This window comes from Peromyscus maniculatus, chromosome 20 (assembly GCF_049852395.1).
Source record: "Peromyscus maniculatus bairdii isolate BWxNUB_F1_BW_parent chromosome 20, HU_Pman_BW_mat_3.1, whole genome shotgun sequence".
Classification (NCBI taxonomy): Eukaryota; Metazoa; Chordata; class Mammalia; order Rodentia; family Cricetidae; genus Peromyscus; species Peromyscus maniculatus.
This window is the reverse complement of record NC_134871.1, coordinates 69,431,740-69,447,834: the sequence shown is the minus strand read 5'-3', so window position 1 is coordinate 69,447,834 and position 16,095 is coordinate 69,431,740. Positions and strand designations below refer to the sequence as shown.

Genomic DNA, 16,095 nt, shown 5'->3' with positions numbered 1-16,095 from the left:
GGTGCCCAGGATGGCCAGAAGAGGAGGTCAGATCCTTTAGAACTGGATTACAGGCACTGGGAACTGAGCCTGAGTCCTCTGCAGGAGCAGGTACTCTCTTTCTTTGGATTGTTGGGTGTGCTTTTGTAATGTAGAAACTCATAAAATATATGGCAGGTACGGAGGAGATGCAGGCTGTAATCTCCATACCTGAGAAGCAGAGGCAGAAGGGTCACTGCAAGTTCAAGGTCAGCCTGGCCCATGTAGCTACACAATAAGACCGTCTCAAAAAACTAAGTAACAAGAAGTAAACATATGGCTATGGTAAACAGAGTTCTAAAAGGGACAGTGGCAGGAACCTCTCCTTTCGGTGAGGCTTTTCTTGAATGCACTTTTATTCATTTATTATAGTTTACTTATCTGGTGAGGGCTGGGGGCACACATGCCATGCTGCGTATGTGGCAGTCAGACTGGTGAAGTCAGTTCTCTCCCCCACCACGTGGGTCTCTAGGATCAAACTCAGACCACCAGCCTTGACCAAAAGCTCCCACTGGGCCGAGACCCCTCCCTCTTTTCTTTCGAATCCTCTTTCCATCTCTGCTAGAGCTACATGCATCCTCACAATGCACTAAGGAGCAGGGTTCAAAGCCTACCTCCCACTGCTGGCTGCATCACACGGGCCACTCTCCTGCATGCCAGCCAGCAGCCCTTCCTTTGTGAGCTAGCCTCTTCCACATCCCTGTGTTAGAGCCACGCAGTAAGGGCCTGCCTTCCCTGATCCAGAGGTACATCACTGGCCCTGCTGGTTCAAATACCCCATTTCTTGGTCACTTGGCCAGGGAGCTTTTTTCAAGAGATTTGCATAAATGCTGGAGGTACGTCTCAATGGTAGGGTGCAAGTTTATCTACAGAGTGCATAAGGCTCTGTGTCCCGTCACCAGGAGTTGAGCAAATGAAAACATTCTGGAGCACTTCATCTCCAAGATGCTATGGCCTGATAATACTACTAAAACCGAGTCTCTCAATTCATGGGTGATGAGGCCCAGCAACCCAGGTGAGGTGCTTTGAATGATGGCCCCTACAGACACACATATTTGAATACTTGATCCCCGACTGGTGGAACTGTTTGGAAAGGGTTAGGGAGTGTGGCCTTGTCAGAGGAGATGTATCACTGGCCTTGTGGATGTGGATCAGAGATTAAGCTCTCAGCTTCTTCTTCAGCGCCCTGCCTGCTGCCTGCTGCCATACTCCCCACCATGATGGTGACGGACTCACCCTCTGAAATTGTGAACCCCAATGAACTCTCCTGTGAGTTGCCTTGGTCATGTGTCTTCACAGCAATAGAAAAGATGCCGCCAGGCTTGGTGATGCACGCCTTTAATCCCAGCACCTGGGAGGCAGAGGCAGGAGGATCTCTTAGTTCAAAGTTAGCCTAGTCTATAGAGAGAGTTCCAGGACAGCCAGGGCTACCTAGAGACCCTGTCTCAAACAAACAACAACAAAAGTCAAGTAACTGAACTAAGACACCAGGCTATGATTAGAAAACGGACAAGCAAGGCTCCATCTCTGGGATCCAAGCATTTTCTGTTGTTTTTTTCAAGACAGGGTCCCTCTCATTCTCTGGGTATACAAAAACACTAAGACACAAACATGGCAGAATATTTATCTAATCTCTGTAATAAACCTCATCCTCACATTCCCATTCATCTGACAGCCTCCACACACTGTCAAAATGGCACAAGCCGGTAGGACCACAGAAACCAAGGCGCTTTAGCCCAGCAGGTGTGAGAGCCACCGCGACTTAGTTCTTGCCATGGATGACGTACAGGGGAGGTCTTTCCATTTCACGTCTCAAGCCTGGCCGCTCAGAAGCAAAAGCTGAGCTCTACAGGACTCCAGATGTCTTCTGCTCTTCTGCCGCCTGGCGCCTGGCGCTGCGCAGCTGGAAGTATCGGTAGGCGCGCACGCTGCAGAGGTAACCTCCGTACACGGTGAGGAGCATCATGGAGGCGGAGAAGGTCTTGTAGCCAATGTCAGCTAACTGCTTGGCGGTCGGCATGTCTTCCCCTGCGAAAAACAGACTGGGGCTGGTCTCCAGGGCAGGCCTCACCTGCTCAGAGCCATCTTTATCGTCCACAGCTTCACTGCACCGAAGCCTCTGTGTGGTGAGCCTACCTACAGCTCCCTGACTCAAAGGTGAATGAAGTCTGCGGGTGAGGTACACAGGAGGCTGGGGGCAGGTGCATCTGAATGCTGTCACCGCTAACACCCGGCCCTCCTCATTTGTGCTTTAAGAAGTGATGAGCACACCAGACTGGCAGTCGAACCTGGGTCCTCTGAAGAACAGCAAGCGCTCTTAACTGCTGCGCCATCTCTCCAGCCCGCAGAACCACATTTTAACCAGACTGCTTACCTGTGGTAGTCAGCCTCTACCCTCATGGTAGGCTCGAGGATGGGTCCTACTCCCAAATCATGCTGAATAAAACTCCCTTTTCTGTTTGTCACTACTAATCTGGCTCTGTCAGCTGGTTCACTGAGACTTATTAGGGCTTCCTGAGCACAGGCTTTGACCCTCAGGGGACAGTCGGTTAGGACCCCCTGGTAAACTGTCTCTAGTTAGGTCCAGGTTGAAGTCAATTAGTACAGTGAACTGGGAGAGGGACACAAGGCATTACGTAGAAAACACAGGGCTCCGGCAGGCTTTACACCCTGTGAGATCCATGTGTCTAGCATTCTTCCAGGACAGAGAAAAAGGATCCTCACCCCAAAGACAAGAATTAGAATTCTTAGGATGTAGAGGGTGGGGTTAAGAGAATGGGGAGGGTAACGAGATCAAGGAAAGTCTAGGCATTTGGGCTATTTTGAGACAGTCTTACTCTGTAGCCTGGGCTAGCCTCTGGATCGTCCTTTCTCTGCCCCGAGTGCTGGAATCACGGCATACCAGCCACTTCACTGTGCTGGTAAAGAAGATCTGAGTATGTTCTAAAATGGGGTGCAGCTCAGTTATCTAGCACACACAAAACTGGAGGTTCAGTACCCAGCCCTGTATTAAATGGAGGATGCAGCATATGCCGGAAATCCAGCACTCAGGGTGTGGAGGCAGAAGGATCCGAAATTCAGGATCAGCCTTAGCTACTCAGTGAATCCCAGGCCAGTACGGGTTACACGAGACCCTGAAAAAAAAAAAAGGCGGGGGGAGGTATAGTGGTGATGGTATAAACAGAAGCAAATCCAGAATAGACTCGGAAAAACTGAAATTAGAAGCGCAGGTACAAGGATCAACTTTGGAAATAAAAGAAATTTTGAGATTGGCAGAACGTTTTCATCTGATTTTTTTTTTTTTTAAACAAAAGCTGTTAGGAGATGTAGGAATGGACTCCAGGTTACAGAAAAATAAGGTCAGACTAATCATGATATATGCCATAAAGGGTGCAATTTGCAAGGGTTATGTAACTCTACGATTTTCTGCCCTATAACGTGAGGGGGCTCAAGGCTCATGTTTCTGGAAAATTCAGAGCTCCTCATGACGGACCTCTTGCTCTAGTTGTGGGTTTGATCCGATACACTGCCTAACTACTAAAATCACCCGAGCTGAGCTCGGTCATTTAACCCTCTTGGGAGGTACTTGGAGTTCGGAGGAAACAGCTCGTGACTACCGGAGCTGAAAAGGTAAGCTATGGACCCCACTGTCCGTGGGATCAGCAGAAGGTGACGAAGGCCGCAAAGACGCCGGCGGAAGGCTGCGGGCTTGGGCTGCATTTAGAGGAAGACAGGCAGATTTAGAAGAGGGAGGGCAGTCAGGCCGCGGTCACGTCAGGAAGGCGGTAGGGCCAAGGCAGCCTGGGGACCCATCGGTCGCGGCCACCCCGCCGGGCAGGAGCTGGCGCAGAGCCGCGCGATCTCAAGGGCACGGGCCGAAGACTAGCGGTGCGGGGGGAGCCGGGGGTGCAGGGGGAGCCGGGGGTGCGGGGTGAGCCGGGGGGTGCGGGGGGAACCGGGGGGTGCGGGGGAGCGGTGCGGCGGGGAGTGAGGGGGAACCGGGGTGCGCGGTGTGCCGGGGGGAGCGGGGGAACCCGGGTGCGGCGGGGCAGCGGTGCGAGCGAGCGGGGCCGCCCGCCCGGCCCGCGGCCTACCTGGATGCTGCAGCTCGGCCGCGTCAGGGCGACTCCTCCTCAGTCTGTCACTTGCAGTCAGGATCTCTCGGCAGAAATTACCCCGAGCGCCGCAGTCACTGGCGCGTAGTCCTGGTCGTGACCCCCGCACCCCTGCGAAAACCTACCCCCTAGGGCGGGGCCCGGCCTCAAACTTCCGGTTTCCGCCTCCCTCTTCCTGGCTCCGCACGCTCGGACTAGTCTTCCTTTCCGACAGGCCCGTTGAATTCTGGGGGTTGTGGTCCTGCTCCTCCGAGCGCGCGTCTTGGTGCCCCAAACTTGGAAAACCGGGACACAGTTTAGCGCAGAACCAGCCAATCCCCAGCTTACGATGCCGTGACGTAACTGTAGCTAGGGAGAGTCTCTCGGGATCCTCCAGAGGTGGAGCGCGCGCCCCCTAGTGCCTGGAGCGGCGCTGTCCCGGGTGATCCGGCGGTGGCCGACCCTGATCAGGTAGGGACAGGTCGGCCGCAGCACGAGGGGTGACTCGCTAGTGTTTCTGCCTTGTGCGCCACCTCCTCGTGTTCAGGCGGCGTGACAGAGCCCCTGAGCAGCTCTGGGGAGACTGGGTGACAGCTTGGGTGGAGGAGGGGAGAGGAGACGCCAGGGAGTAAAGTGGATGTAAATGCTGATTGATGCCCGAGAGTGGCTGCTGTTACCCAAGAACGATCTTTTTCCTCCCCCCCACTTGTCTTACATTGAGTAAGAACATGCACTCAGTGAACCATGACCCCACAATCCTGCCACATCCACTGCCGCAAAAAAACTCCTCCAATTCTTCCGGTTTCTGGAAAAACAACACTTTATTAGGTAGACAAGTGGCCTGGCAGATGACCTCAGATCCACAGTTGCCTGACTGAGCAGAGGGAAGGTGTCGGAATCTGGGTCTGCATCCTACCCCAGCCTCCTGGGAGGCAGCTCTGAATCAGTCAATGCGTGGGAGGGTTCCGGCCCAGCCAGCAGGCATGAAAGGGCTCCCCCTCTTCACCTTACCCGACCTCCCTTGGTAAGGCCGAACTCTTAAAGGCTAGGAGCAGAGGGGAGCCTGGCACCTTAGTGTGTGTTAGTTTAACATAAAGCTGGCCAGAGCCACAGCGTGCCAGCGGCTGCCACGCACGAAATGGAGACCCCTGCTGGAGGGAGAACCCTCTCAACTCTCGGCGACTATTTATAGCTAGGGCTGCAGGCTGCTGATCTGTGACATTCTCCTGCTGCCCCAACCTTGGAAAAAAGCCAGGGCGGAGCCTAGGTCCCTTCCCCCTTCTGTTCTTCGCTCACCCCAGGGCAGGCTGTTCTCCATGGTGCCTCCCTTGACTTCCCCACCTTCTGATGTGTGCGGTCCGTACTTTCCGAGGACCTCATTTCCAAGGAGAGCCACGGACCATGTGGAAACCTACTGAACCTTTGAGCTATTCCTTGGCCCCGAGCCTCCAGATGTTGGCTAGCACTCCTAGCTGTTGGAGAACAGCTGGAAGAGGTAGGGACTGGGTTGGGCAAGAGGAAGGGGGTGGAGTCAAGAATACGGGATGAAGGAGCTGGTGAAGATAAGCTATGAATCCTACGTGGTGTTAAACAAGAGGGTGGTGATGACCCCAAAGAGAATGGCCTTGTGGGGTGGACCCTGAGAAGAAAGAGATGGGGTTGGGATGCCTTCTAAAAAGTGTCCCCAGTAGGAGAGGCTGGCCGACACTTCCCCCAGCCAGAGCTACTGACCAGGGAGATGGGACAAGCAAGAAGGTCAGGGGAGCCTGGGTGATCTGAGCCTGCTAAGAAAAAGTGTAGCCTAGCCCTGTCAGCAGATTAAGTTCCTGCTCCCCAAAGAGGGTGCTGGCAGCCGGGTGCAGGCAGGGAAGAGCTTGAAAAGGTCACACAGGGTGGGGAGGCGCTGGCCAGGCTCCAGGAACCAGGAAGTCGTTGGGAAGAATGGCAAACCCCGGGGGCCAGAGATGCCAGAGTAGAGCAACTCTTGTGCCAGAGAGTAGCCTCGGGGAGGGGGAAGCCAAGTGAGCAGAGGCTTCTGAGGACGCAATTGTTGCTAGGAGAAGTTAGAAGGGAGTTGTTTGAGATCTTTGTATTTTGCTAACAAATACTGCGATCATTGATGCTGCGTGGGGCCCGGCAGAGGTCAGCCAAGGGGTCTGAGGGGCCTGGTCAGCTCAGGTGTCCAGACCCTTCCCTTGGCAGGTTTGCCCCGTCCTTCCTGTGGCTAAAGCACTTCTTCAGTCCCTTCACGGGGCTTGGGACAGATTCCCAGTGTGTGTGAGGCAGCAATCGGCAGCCCTTGACCTGGCGCCTTCCCTTCCCCCCATCCCGGCCCTGGAGCAGGCAGCCCTGGGCCTGGAGTCTGCCTTCCCAGAAGACAGTGAGGGACGCCAGTTCTGCAGGAGGCCGCAGGCTCCGCAGAATCCTGTATCTCCCGGTGTGTGGCTGAGCTTCCCAGCCCCTGTCCTCAGTGTCCTTCAGTGAGGCCCCCGCTGGCTGGGGGTCCTGGAGATCATTCTGAGGACAAGTGGCACCAGCTTCTGCTTCTCTCCGCTGGGGTGAAGGGGCTGCCTGTCCTGGGCCCTGGCCTCGCTCACATGTGTTCTGGGTGGTTCTGCAGGCAGCGGATGAATTCCCCCACCGGCTGGCTCTCGTAGCACACTTTGTACACGGCAGTGAACAAGGGAAACCTAGAGTGGAGGAGGCTCAGTTTAGCCCCTGCTCTGGACCACACGGCAGTGAACAAGGGAAACCTAGAGTGGAGGAGGCTCAGTTTAGCCCCTGCTCTGGACCACCCGCTAACACCCACACCCACCCACCCGGTCCAGACTCCAGGCCTAACCCACCACTTCCCTAGCCTCCAGCCTCTGGGAGGTGGGGCAGATGCCGCCTGCCGGGAACCTGCATTTCCTAGCCAGAGGATTTGGGGTGCTCTCTGTCCTGATCCTTAACCATACTGCACTTGCTTATCTAAGTCCCAGGCTTTAAGAGATTTTTGTTTCTGACTGAGTAACCCATTTAACTCTCTGGACCTCAGTGTCATGGGTTGTAGAATGGGTCCAGTACGATCAAATAGCAAAGATGTAGTCATTTATATTTTATGTGACAGTATACAATGCCGGTTACCTCTTGTCATCCTCGAGTGGCTATTTCCTGCACCCAAAGCCCTGAGCTGTCCTTCTGAACCCATACCAAACCCTCTTTATCTGGAATTCTCCCTGTGCTCCCTGGAAAGGAGCACTCTGAGGCAGAGCCCACCGTCCTGAGCACCCAGGGCAGGTGTTGGGGGACAGAAATGGTTTTAGGGGAATGAACGAGGGGGTAGGGCAGTCAAGTGAATTCCCCTGCCTGTCCTAGAACTCCAGCTCTCGGGGCAGGAGACAAAGGAGAAAGAACAGAAAGGAGAGCCTTCGCAGAAGGGTCCAAACAGCTAGTGCGAAGATCATGACACACGGGGCTGGAGAGGTGGCTCAGAGGTGAAGAGCACTGGCCGCTCTTCCAGAGGACCCGGGTTTGATTCCCAGCACCCACATACATGGTGGCTCACAACCACCTACAATGAGATCTGGTGCCCTCTTCTGGCCGGCAGGGACACATGCAGTCAGAACACTGTAGACATAACAAATAAATACTTTAAAAAAAAAAAGATGGCGCCAGGCGGTGGTGGCGCACACCTTTAATCCCAGCACTCGGGAGGCAGAGGCAGGCGGATCTTTGTGAGTTCGAGGCCAGCCTGGTCTACAGAGCGAGATCCAGGAAAGGCACAAAGCTACACAGAGAAACCCTGTCTCGAAAAATCAAAAAAAAAAAATATGGCAACACAGAATGATCACCAAGAGGATGAGCAGGATATGGCACCCCAGACTCTACAAGCTCTCTCTGTCCATCGCACAGGTTGTGTGGGCTTCAAGAAGATGGGGAGAAGAATGGCAGTCAACCTCTGGCTCCCGCCCCCAGGGGCTGCGGCAAACACTTACTTGTCCACAAGGCCCTTGTGTTGGAGGATGCTGTGTAGCTCCCGGGCTGTCTGGGGCCCCTGGAGCTTCTGCCCGTTCAGCATCTCTTTCTCCAGCTGCTCAATGGACTGTGAGGAAAATAACATGTGAATGGAAGTGGGAGAGCAAGGCTGTCTGAGCAGGGAAGTCTGGGGGTCAGATGGGAATTGCGCTCTTTTGGGGAGGGGGGGTGGGAAACTTCAAAACAATCTCCCCTTCCCGTGATTGAACCCAGGGCCTCAAGAAGACTCTGTGTGGGCAAGTGCTCTACCCCTGGGCAGCATTCCAGTCCGTTCCATTTTTGTTTGCTTGCCTGCTTTTGAGACAGGGTCTGGCGGCATAGCTCAGTCTGGCCTGGTGGGCGTCATTCTCCTGCCTCAGCCTCCCAGGTACCACCGAGCACAACCACCTCCCTGCTGATCACCCCCACCTTGAGACCTGCGTGCCTACCTTTCCAGTGCGAGCAAAGGCCTCTGCCACCTTGCGGTTCCGCCCGCCGTAGCAGGTGGTGATAAGATCAGCAACGCCGCAGCTCTCCAGGAAGGTGGCAGAGGACACAGAGCCACTACAGAAGAGCTTGGCGAAGGCGATCATCTCCATGAGCCCCAGGCGGATCACGGCTGCCTTGGTGTTGTCGCCGAAGCCAAGCCCGTCACAGAAGCCGGCCCCCACGGCCACGATGTTCTTTGAGGGACAGAGGGCAATGGGTGAGAAAGTGACCTCTTCAGAGGCTCCCTGTGCTATCTTATCAGCACGTGTCTACTAAATGAAGGATAATGTGGCCTCCTAAACTCTGTCCTTTGCCTCCTGATTTCCTGTTTAAAGCATGCCTCCCGCCCCTTTGTGTGTGTGTGTCTATGTGTGTAGAAGCCAAAGACTGACATTGTTTTCCTTAATCACTTTCTACTTTTATTATTATTATTTTGTCAGACAAGGTCTCACCATGAACTTTAAGCTGGCCTGGAACTCTCTATGTAGCCCAGGCTGGCCTCAAACTCACAGAGATCCTCCTGCCTCTGCCTCCTGAGGGATGGGATTAAAGGCGTGTGCTGCCATGACCACACGGGTCTGTTTTTGATCCAGCATCTCTCCGGGAACATGGAGACCATGGGTTGGGCTTGACTGACTGGCCAGCAGGGCCCAGGCACCCCTGCCTCTGATTCCCCACTGTTGGAATTCCAAGTGTACCCCTGAGCCTGGCTTTTTAACGGGGGTCTGGGGGATCAAACCCAAGTCCTCTTGTCGGTATGACAAGCACTTTACCAACAGAACCAGCTCCCCAGCCCTGCCTGCCTTTCCTTTCCTTTTTTGACCCCGCTGGCCTTGAACTGCACTTGAAATCCACCTTACTCTACCTCCTGAGTGCTGGGATTAAAGGGGTGCGCCACCACTGCCTGGCACCTTTTCTTAATTCCTGTCTCTTATTTATCCTTGACATTTCCTGTTAGAACCACTTTTTTCTTTTCTTTTCTTTTCTTTTTTAAACAGTGTCACCATGTGGCCCTGACTGATCTCAGACTCACAGATATTTGCCTGTCTCTCCCAAGTGCTGGGATTAAAGGTACATGCCACCATCGTTCTGGCCATCAACTTTTTGGGTACCCTGAACGTCTTGTCTGCCATTAACCTGGACATCTCTTGGACTTGGACCATCACATGGCCCCAGGGCTAGCTGTGTCTCAAAGGAGCTCGAAGGAGAGCAGAAGAAGAAGCCACTGTTGAGTGGATAGGAATCAGCAGGCCTGGTTGCCCTGGCTTTGCTTGAGGGTCTTCTGTGTGGAAGGGAAGATGTGGGGAGAGCTGGAAATGTTGCCCAAGTGCAAGAGTCGGTCTTGGCAACCCTAAAGAACTAAGCTGGGCCCTCTGGGGACTGCTCCCCCTCCACAGCGGCCTCTGAGCCCTCTCACCTTCAGGGCCCCACAGATCTCCACTGTGTCCACCTCTTGTACCACAGTGATTCGAAAGTTGGCTGTCTGCATCAGCTCCTTCAGGAGCTGTCCCTGGGCTGGATCCTTGCAGCCTGAAGTAAAGAAGGGATAGGGCTTTGAAGGACAGTTTTGGTTTTTATCTTTAAAGTAGGCTCTTGCTGTGATGACCAGGCTGGCCTGGAACTCCTGGGTTCAAGAAATCCTCCTGCTACAGTCTTCTGAGTAGCTGGGACTGCAGGTGCACACACTGCCCGAGTACCTGGCACACCCGCCAAAGCAAGATGCACAGCCCCTTCCTCCGGATGTCCCCGCCCCCACAGCTCCGAAGCTCTCCTCTTTCCCTGCCCTGTGGGATTAGCTAAGGGGTTTGGGAAGCTGCTTGAGCTTCGTGGTGTGTCCAGGGGCTCTCACCAATGGTTGTCTCACAGAACTTCTCATCGGCCACCTCGCTGGCAATGTTGGCCCCCATCAGTACGCTCACAGGGATGCCGAGGCGTTCCCCAATGACTTCAGAGATGAGCTTCAGCCCATTGGGGCCCTCGTCCACCCCCTGGGCATAGGATGGGGCTCAGGCCAACTGTCCTTTGTACCCAGCTGAGGGCTTCCCTCCCAGGGTTGCCTCTTCCAAGCCCACTGCTTATCTGTGTCCAGAGGTCCTGCCCCAACCCCACCCAGCCCACACTTGCTGTGAGGACAGTAGACAGCAGCAACCAATCAGTCTCATCAGACGCCCCCACATACACACACTCTCAACCAACCTTCCTTTCCAAGGTAGTGTACTCCTCATATCCCCAAAGAACTCTCTAGACATCCCAACCCACTTCTAGCCCGAGGACTGCTCAGACCGGCTGCTGCTTCATCTCCCAAGCCAGTTCACTCCTCATCCCTCTCAGCTTCCAGGCCTCCTAAACTTCTCTGACACATCTGCCTCCAAAGCTGTGCGTCTTCCCCAAGCAACCCGGCAGCTGACTCTTCTTTTCCCCCTTCTTCCTTTCCTTCCTCCCTCCCTCCTTCCCTCCTTCCTTCCTTCCTTCCTTCCTTCCTTCCTTCCTTCCTTCCTTCCTTCTTTCCTCCCTTTTCCTTCCTTTCCTTGTGCTGGGGATCGAACCCAAGACCTCAGGCATTGCTAGGTCAATTCTCCACCACCAAGCCACACTCCCAGCCCCGACTGCTTTCTTAACCCTCTCCAGAGCCAGTCCCTCCCGTCCGTCTCTGGACTTTCTGTATATTCTTTTCTGCTTACTTCACTGACCGCCCAAACCCCACAACAGTGAGCTGACCCCACCCCCACCCCCACCCCCACCCAGAGGTCCCTGATACCTTAATAAGAGATATGCCGATAGTGTTGGCCTTCAAGTGGCCCTTGAGCTGGTCACAGATCTTGCCAATGAACTGATGGGGCACCACGAAGATCAGGATGTCAGCGCCTGTTGCAGCCTGGGCCACATCTGGGACAGCCACCTGTGGGGAGACCAGATGCTCCTGTGCCTGGCAGACCTCTCCTTTTCCCTGGGAGAGTCCTAGGGGATCTCCGTTTGAATATCTTCAAGCCAAAGACTCGGGGTCGGGGAGGGAGGGCTTTGAGACTGAACTGAAAGATCAGAACTTCCTGTGTTCCCTGTCCCAGGCTGTCATACCTCCCCACTCCAGCTCTCCTGCGTCCCTCTGGCCCTCCTGGAGTGCTCCTCACTAAAGCCACACTCCTAGTCCTTGGCTATGGGTCAGTGAAGGCTGCCAAAGGCAGCCTAGACTTGGCAGGAGGAAGAGGCCAAGTAAGATTTCATCACCACTTCTTAGGGGCCCTAACTTGGCAGGGAGAGCTGGGATCTTTCTGTCTATTCCCTGCACCCCCTTTTCTAGGCAAGGAGAGTACCATATGGATTTGACCAAAGTCCAATGATCGGCCTACAAATCTGCTAATAACCAGTGAATGAGTAACACGGTTAGAGGGCAGAGCAGGCGTGGAAGACCGGACCCACATCTAGGAGCCTGAGAACCAACCTTTGGTTGCCACAGAGACCAACTTCTCCCTCTCCCCTCCTTTTCCCACCTAAGCATCTATAAGGGGTGGTTCATTCAGATTCCAGAAAGAGTCCAAAGGAGCAATCTCGAGGCTGCAGAAGGGCACTTCAGGTCTAGAGCACCCTCCTGAGCCGCTCCCCCGGGCCAGCTGGCACCTAGAGTGGCCTCTCTGGAGGAGACCCCTCGAAGTCGGGGTTGAGTGTTGACTGTTGGACAACTCTCTCCTGCCTCCCTCTCTTTCCTCACAGCGAGTTGGGGCTCACCACATTGGGGGGCAGCTTGTGCCCTGGTAGGTATTTGACATTCTCGTGCTGTGTGTTGATGATCTCAGTTAGCTTCCTGCCCCCGATGTCTTCCTCGAACACCCACATGGTCACCCGAGGGTCGAAGTGTGCCAGCCGGGCTGCATTGCTACCCACGATCTTGGCAATGGCTGAGCCCCTGTGTGTGGGGGATAGGAAAGTGGGGGGGGGGGAGGAAACCACCTCCTGAGTAGGACCTCAAAAAGCTTGTTGGATTTTTTTACATCCTACCTCTCATATCACTCCCCGCCCACCCGCCGGCCCGCCCCACCGCCTCCCTCCCATGACTGGCAATAGAGAGGAGATTCAGTCTACCCTAGTCTTTGCTGTTGGGGAGGTGGGCCAACTTTCTTACCCCACCCCAAACCCTAGCAGCTTCTCAAGCAGGGAGGGAAGGGAGCAGAGCACTCTGCTCATCTCCCTATGGTGAACAGGTGCAGCTGCCGGGGCAGGCACGGCGAGGGAGGGCCGGGCACAGTGTGTCCTGTGCGCCCGCCGCCGCCGCCGCCGTAAGCAGCGGGAGTCCAGCAGGCTCCGGAGGGCATTTCCTACCCTCTGCCTGCTCCCCGCCCACCCAGCCTCCCTTTGGAGAGCCCCTCTGCCCTTGGAGGAGCCTGCCCTTCACCCATGCCCTTCACAGAACCGCTTACCAGTTCCCGGAGCCCACAATGCAGACTTTCTTGCCAGCCATGGTGCGGCTTCTAGCTTCTGTGCCCCAGCGGGTGTGGGCTGTGAGTATTTAACTCCGCCACACGCGGGTGCAGCCAAGCTCCGCCTCTGAGGTGGCCCGGAGGCTGGCGCCTAGGGGTAGGGAGTCTGGCCCAGAGAAAGAGGAGTAAAGGGTAGAGACAGGTGGGAACAGGGATGGGCCAGAGGCCAGAGCAGCTTCTCCTCTCCGGTTTGCAGCAGGCGGTGCTGGCCAGCTTCTCCCCTTGGCCTCGGCTGTAGCTCCCCACCTACCTGCAATGGGCTCATCTTGAGACTGGCCAAGAACCAGTGCTCACTAGTCACCGGTCCCCAGCACTGACATAAACTGCAACCAGCAGGGTTGGGCATGGCGGTGATGTCTGTAACCCCAGCACTCGGGAGGCAGGTGCAAGAAGATCTCTATGAGTTCAAGTCCAAGAGTGAGACCCCGTCTCAAAAAAGGAAAGGAAGGGGAAAAAGAACCGAGCATTAGTGACAAACGCAGGGATGTTTTCAAAGGCGGACTCCGTTTCTCACCCTACCACACACCTCTCCTGGGTCCTCAGCTGCTCCAACTCTGTTCTCCAGCATTCACTCTCATGGTGGGAACTCCACCACAGAGTCTGGGTGAGAGGGTCAGAGGATGTGAACCCATTTCTAGTGATAATGCCACCTACAAGGTAAGGGGGCTGCTTTAGGATACCCCAGACCAAGGATAGGCTATCCCAGGAGAAGCTGGGCATGGTGGCGCACACCTTTAATCCCAGCACTTGGGGAAGCAGAGGCAGGTGGATTTCTGTGAGTTTGAGGCCATCCTGGACAGCCAAGGCGACATAGTGAGAGCCTGTCATGAAAAATCAAAAAGAACAAGGTCATCTTGGTTCATATCAGGGACTCCCAGTGAGTCCTTTCACCTCAGATAATCCCCATTTGAAGGTCTAGAAAAGAAAGGAAGGTCAAAGGTAGACCTCTGCTGCCACGTGGCCCACAGTTCTTCCAGGCTTCAGGAAGGGCAGAGAGGTGGTGGCCAGCTCGTGCACTGTCCCAGGGAAGCTTCGTGCTTCCTTCAGTTTCCTCCCCCTGCTTCTGCCTATCCCACTGGGACCCTTAGTTAAAAAGCTAGTTTACAGAGACCAGAAAGGGGAAGAGAAGCCAGATTTAGAGCAGCACTGTCTAAAACTCCGGGGTAGCAGTGTCTCCTGGAGCTCTGTGGTCTCGGATGCCCATGCGTGACTTTGGGGGAGGGAGGAACGGTCAGCCCGCATCCAGCAGTTTGGGCTCCGTGGCATCCACGGCCACCCGCCGCCGTCTGTTTGACTAAGGGGAGGAGCTTGGGTTTCCAAGCCACTCTGGAGAGCACAGTGCAGGCTCCTCACTCTCCAGCGCTGCACCTTGACCTACAGGGCAGACACCACTGTACGCTCATGTGCAGACCTCCTGGCTTGGCAAACCAGTGAGTGAGTGTTGCCATCCCCCAGGCTACCACTGGCCAGTAACAGTAATCAGCACTAGGTTAGAGGGGAGTCTCCGTGTAACCAGTGAAGTCTCAGTGGGTAGGAGGTCAAGCCTGGAAGCATGTCCTTTCTCAGTTCAGGGAGTCCACAGAAAAAGCCCACCATATTATCAAGGCTAGGCAGTCCCTATGATGGGAACCAACATGAAATCAGTCGGTTTTTCTTCTAACAAGTTCCTCCAATGCAGAGCTGGCCTCCCACAGACCACTCCTTTATCACACTGGCACTGAGAAGAAGGCTTCGGTGCCAGGCTGCCAGCTGGGAGCACTGATTATGACGGGTGGAAGAGAAAGGATGTGCCTGTCCCTGGCACATATGATAGGAACCCTGAAGAATGGGCATTTATGGGTGAAATGAATGGCTTGTTTTTGCCTAAATACTCCCACCCTTTTGCCCCTCCAGTCCCATTAGGTAGTGTAGGGAAACAAAGCACGTGGCCATTCACACAGAAATAAAGGGGATGCTTGTTACAGGAAGTTGTCAGTACCATCAAAGCTTCTCCAAGAGCGAGCTGCAGTGTCTGCTTGAAAAGCGTGACTCACCAGTCACTCGTTACACGTGCAATTAGCCTGGGTGAGAACAGATGCCGTCTCGGTGCCCTTGACACCCGATTTCTCTACCCCAAGTTATTACACTTTCTTCCCCTCTCAACTCCGAGAAACCAGGATGCTCTCTAGATGGTGAGCGGACAGGCAGGCAGCCCTGGCACATTTCCACCCATCTACTCAATGGGTGAGGTTTTATTTTTGCAAGACAGGGTCTATGTAGTCCTGGCTGACCTTGAACTCATAGAGATCCTCCTGTCTCTGCCTCCCTAGTGCTGCGATTAAAGGGGTGTGCCAATACGCTGCCCCAATGGGTAAGATTCGTAACTGTGACTTGAGACTGTGGCCGCACTCACTCTGTTCCTTCCACACGGACAAGGGTACGGGAGGAAGTAGTGAGCCACCGGGTGGAAGCAGGTGGAACTGCAGGCATATCACACCTTCACCAAGTGAATTAAGGTTCCTGAGCAGCTGTCAGGCTTGTGTCTACACAAGGATAAAGCAGCCATTCCACACTGGGTTTAAGAACAGACTTCTTCCACTGGGCATTGTAATACACACCTGTAATCTCTACTTGGGGGGCTGAGGCAGGTGGATAGCGAGTTTAAGGTCAACCTTGGTTACATACAGAGACCCCTATCGCCAAGAATACAACACAAAGAAAACCCTGATATCTTGGGGCCCTAAGTGGAACCCCCAAACCATGGGATCAGTCAATTGGTGGTTTTGCACTGAAAATGTAAATGCCTGCTGTCACCAGGACCTCGGCAACAGCTGACTGGACATGTGCCTTGGGGAGGGCAGAGCCTGCTTCCTCAACCTGGAGGGGCCACAGACACCAAGGACAGGTTGTTCCAGCCAGCAGCTGACCTAGAGACTTCAGGGACAAGGGAGAAGCCAGCAGCGCCTCTGCCCTGTCCGCTTTGGATGGGCTGCAGTGGGAGCAGCCTTCCTGGGAGCGTGGCTTGCTTGGATATGGAGGTCACGAGC

General features: G+C 54.7%; 2 protein-coding genes across 4 annotated transcripts; both read right to left on the bottom strand.

Annotated features, from left to right (window-relative positions):
- Positions 1 to 1,626: 1,626 nt before the first annotated feature.
- Cox14 (cytochrome c oxidase assembly factor COX14) lies at positions 1,627 to 4,250 on the bottom strand. The gene is made up of 2 exons (XM_006974412.4): positions 4,113 to 4,250; positions 1,627 to 2,046 (listed from the first exon to the last, which is right to left on the bottom strand). The coding sequence occupies exon 2, from the start codon at positions 2,036 to 2,038 to the stop codon at positions 1,865 to 1,867; it is 174 nt and encodes a 57-aa protein (XP_006974474.1). The 5' UTR covers positions 2,039 to 2,046; positions 4,113 to 4,250; the 3' UTR covers positions 1,627 to 1,864.
- Positions 4,251 to 4,914: 664 nt separating this feature from the next.
- Gpd1 (glycerol-3-phosphate dehydrogenase 1) lies at positions 4,915 to 14,254 on the bottom strand. Of its 3 annotated transcripts, XM_076556756.1 has the most exons (10): positions 13,596 to 14,254; positions 13,320 to 13,498; positions 13,010 to 13,175; positions 12,321 to 12,498; positions 11,356 to 11,496; positions 10,447 to 10,585; positions 10,015 to 10,127; positions 8,558 to 8,791; positions 8,090 to 8,196; positions 4,915 to 6,802 (listed from the first exon to the last, which is right to left on the bottom strand). In XM_076556756.1, exons 3-10 carry the CDS (start codon positions 13,048 to 13,050, stop codon positions 6,706 to 6,708), a joined length of 1,050 nt encoding a protein of 349 aa, XP_076412871.1. In that variant the 5' UTR covers positions 13,051 to 13,175; positions 13,320 to 13,498; positions 13,596 to 14,254; the 3' UTR covers positions 4,915 to 6,705. The 3 variants fall into 3 exon arrangements, with proteins under 3 accessions (XP_076412871.1, XP_076412872.1, XP_076412869.1); XM_076556757.1 differs by lacking the exons at positions 13,320 to 13,498; positions 13,596 to 14,254 and having other exon boundaries at positions 13,010 to 13,288; XM_076556754.1 differs by lacking the exons at positions 13,320 to 13,498; positions 13,596 to 14,254 and having other exon boundaries at positions 6,559 to 6,865; positions 13,010 to 13,164.
- Positions 14,255 to 16,095: the final 1,841 nt, after the last annotated feature.

Bases quoted from the DNA above. Each gene is read 5' to 3' on its own strand.
- Cox14 (XM_006974412.4), bottom strand. From the start codon at position 2,038: ATGCCGACCGCCAAGCAGTTAGCTGACATTGGCTACAAGACCTTCTCC.
- Gpd1 (XM_076556754.1), bottom strand. From the start codon at position 13,050: ATGGCTGGCAAGAAAGTCTGCATTGTGGGCTCCGGGAACTG. The intron at 8,792-10,014 runs GTGAGAGGGCTC...TGTCCCTCAAAG, and splicing joins AGATCTGTGGGGCCCTGAAG to AACATCGTGGCCGTGGGGGC. The intron at 8,197-8,557 runs GTAGGCACGCAG...TTTTCCTCACAG, and splicing joins CCTTTGCTCGCACTGGAAAG to TCCATTGAGCAGCTGGAGAA.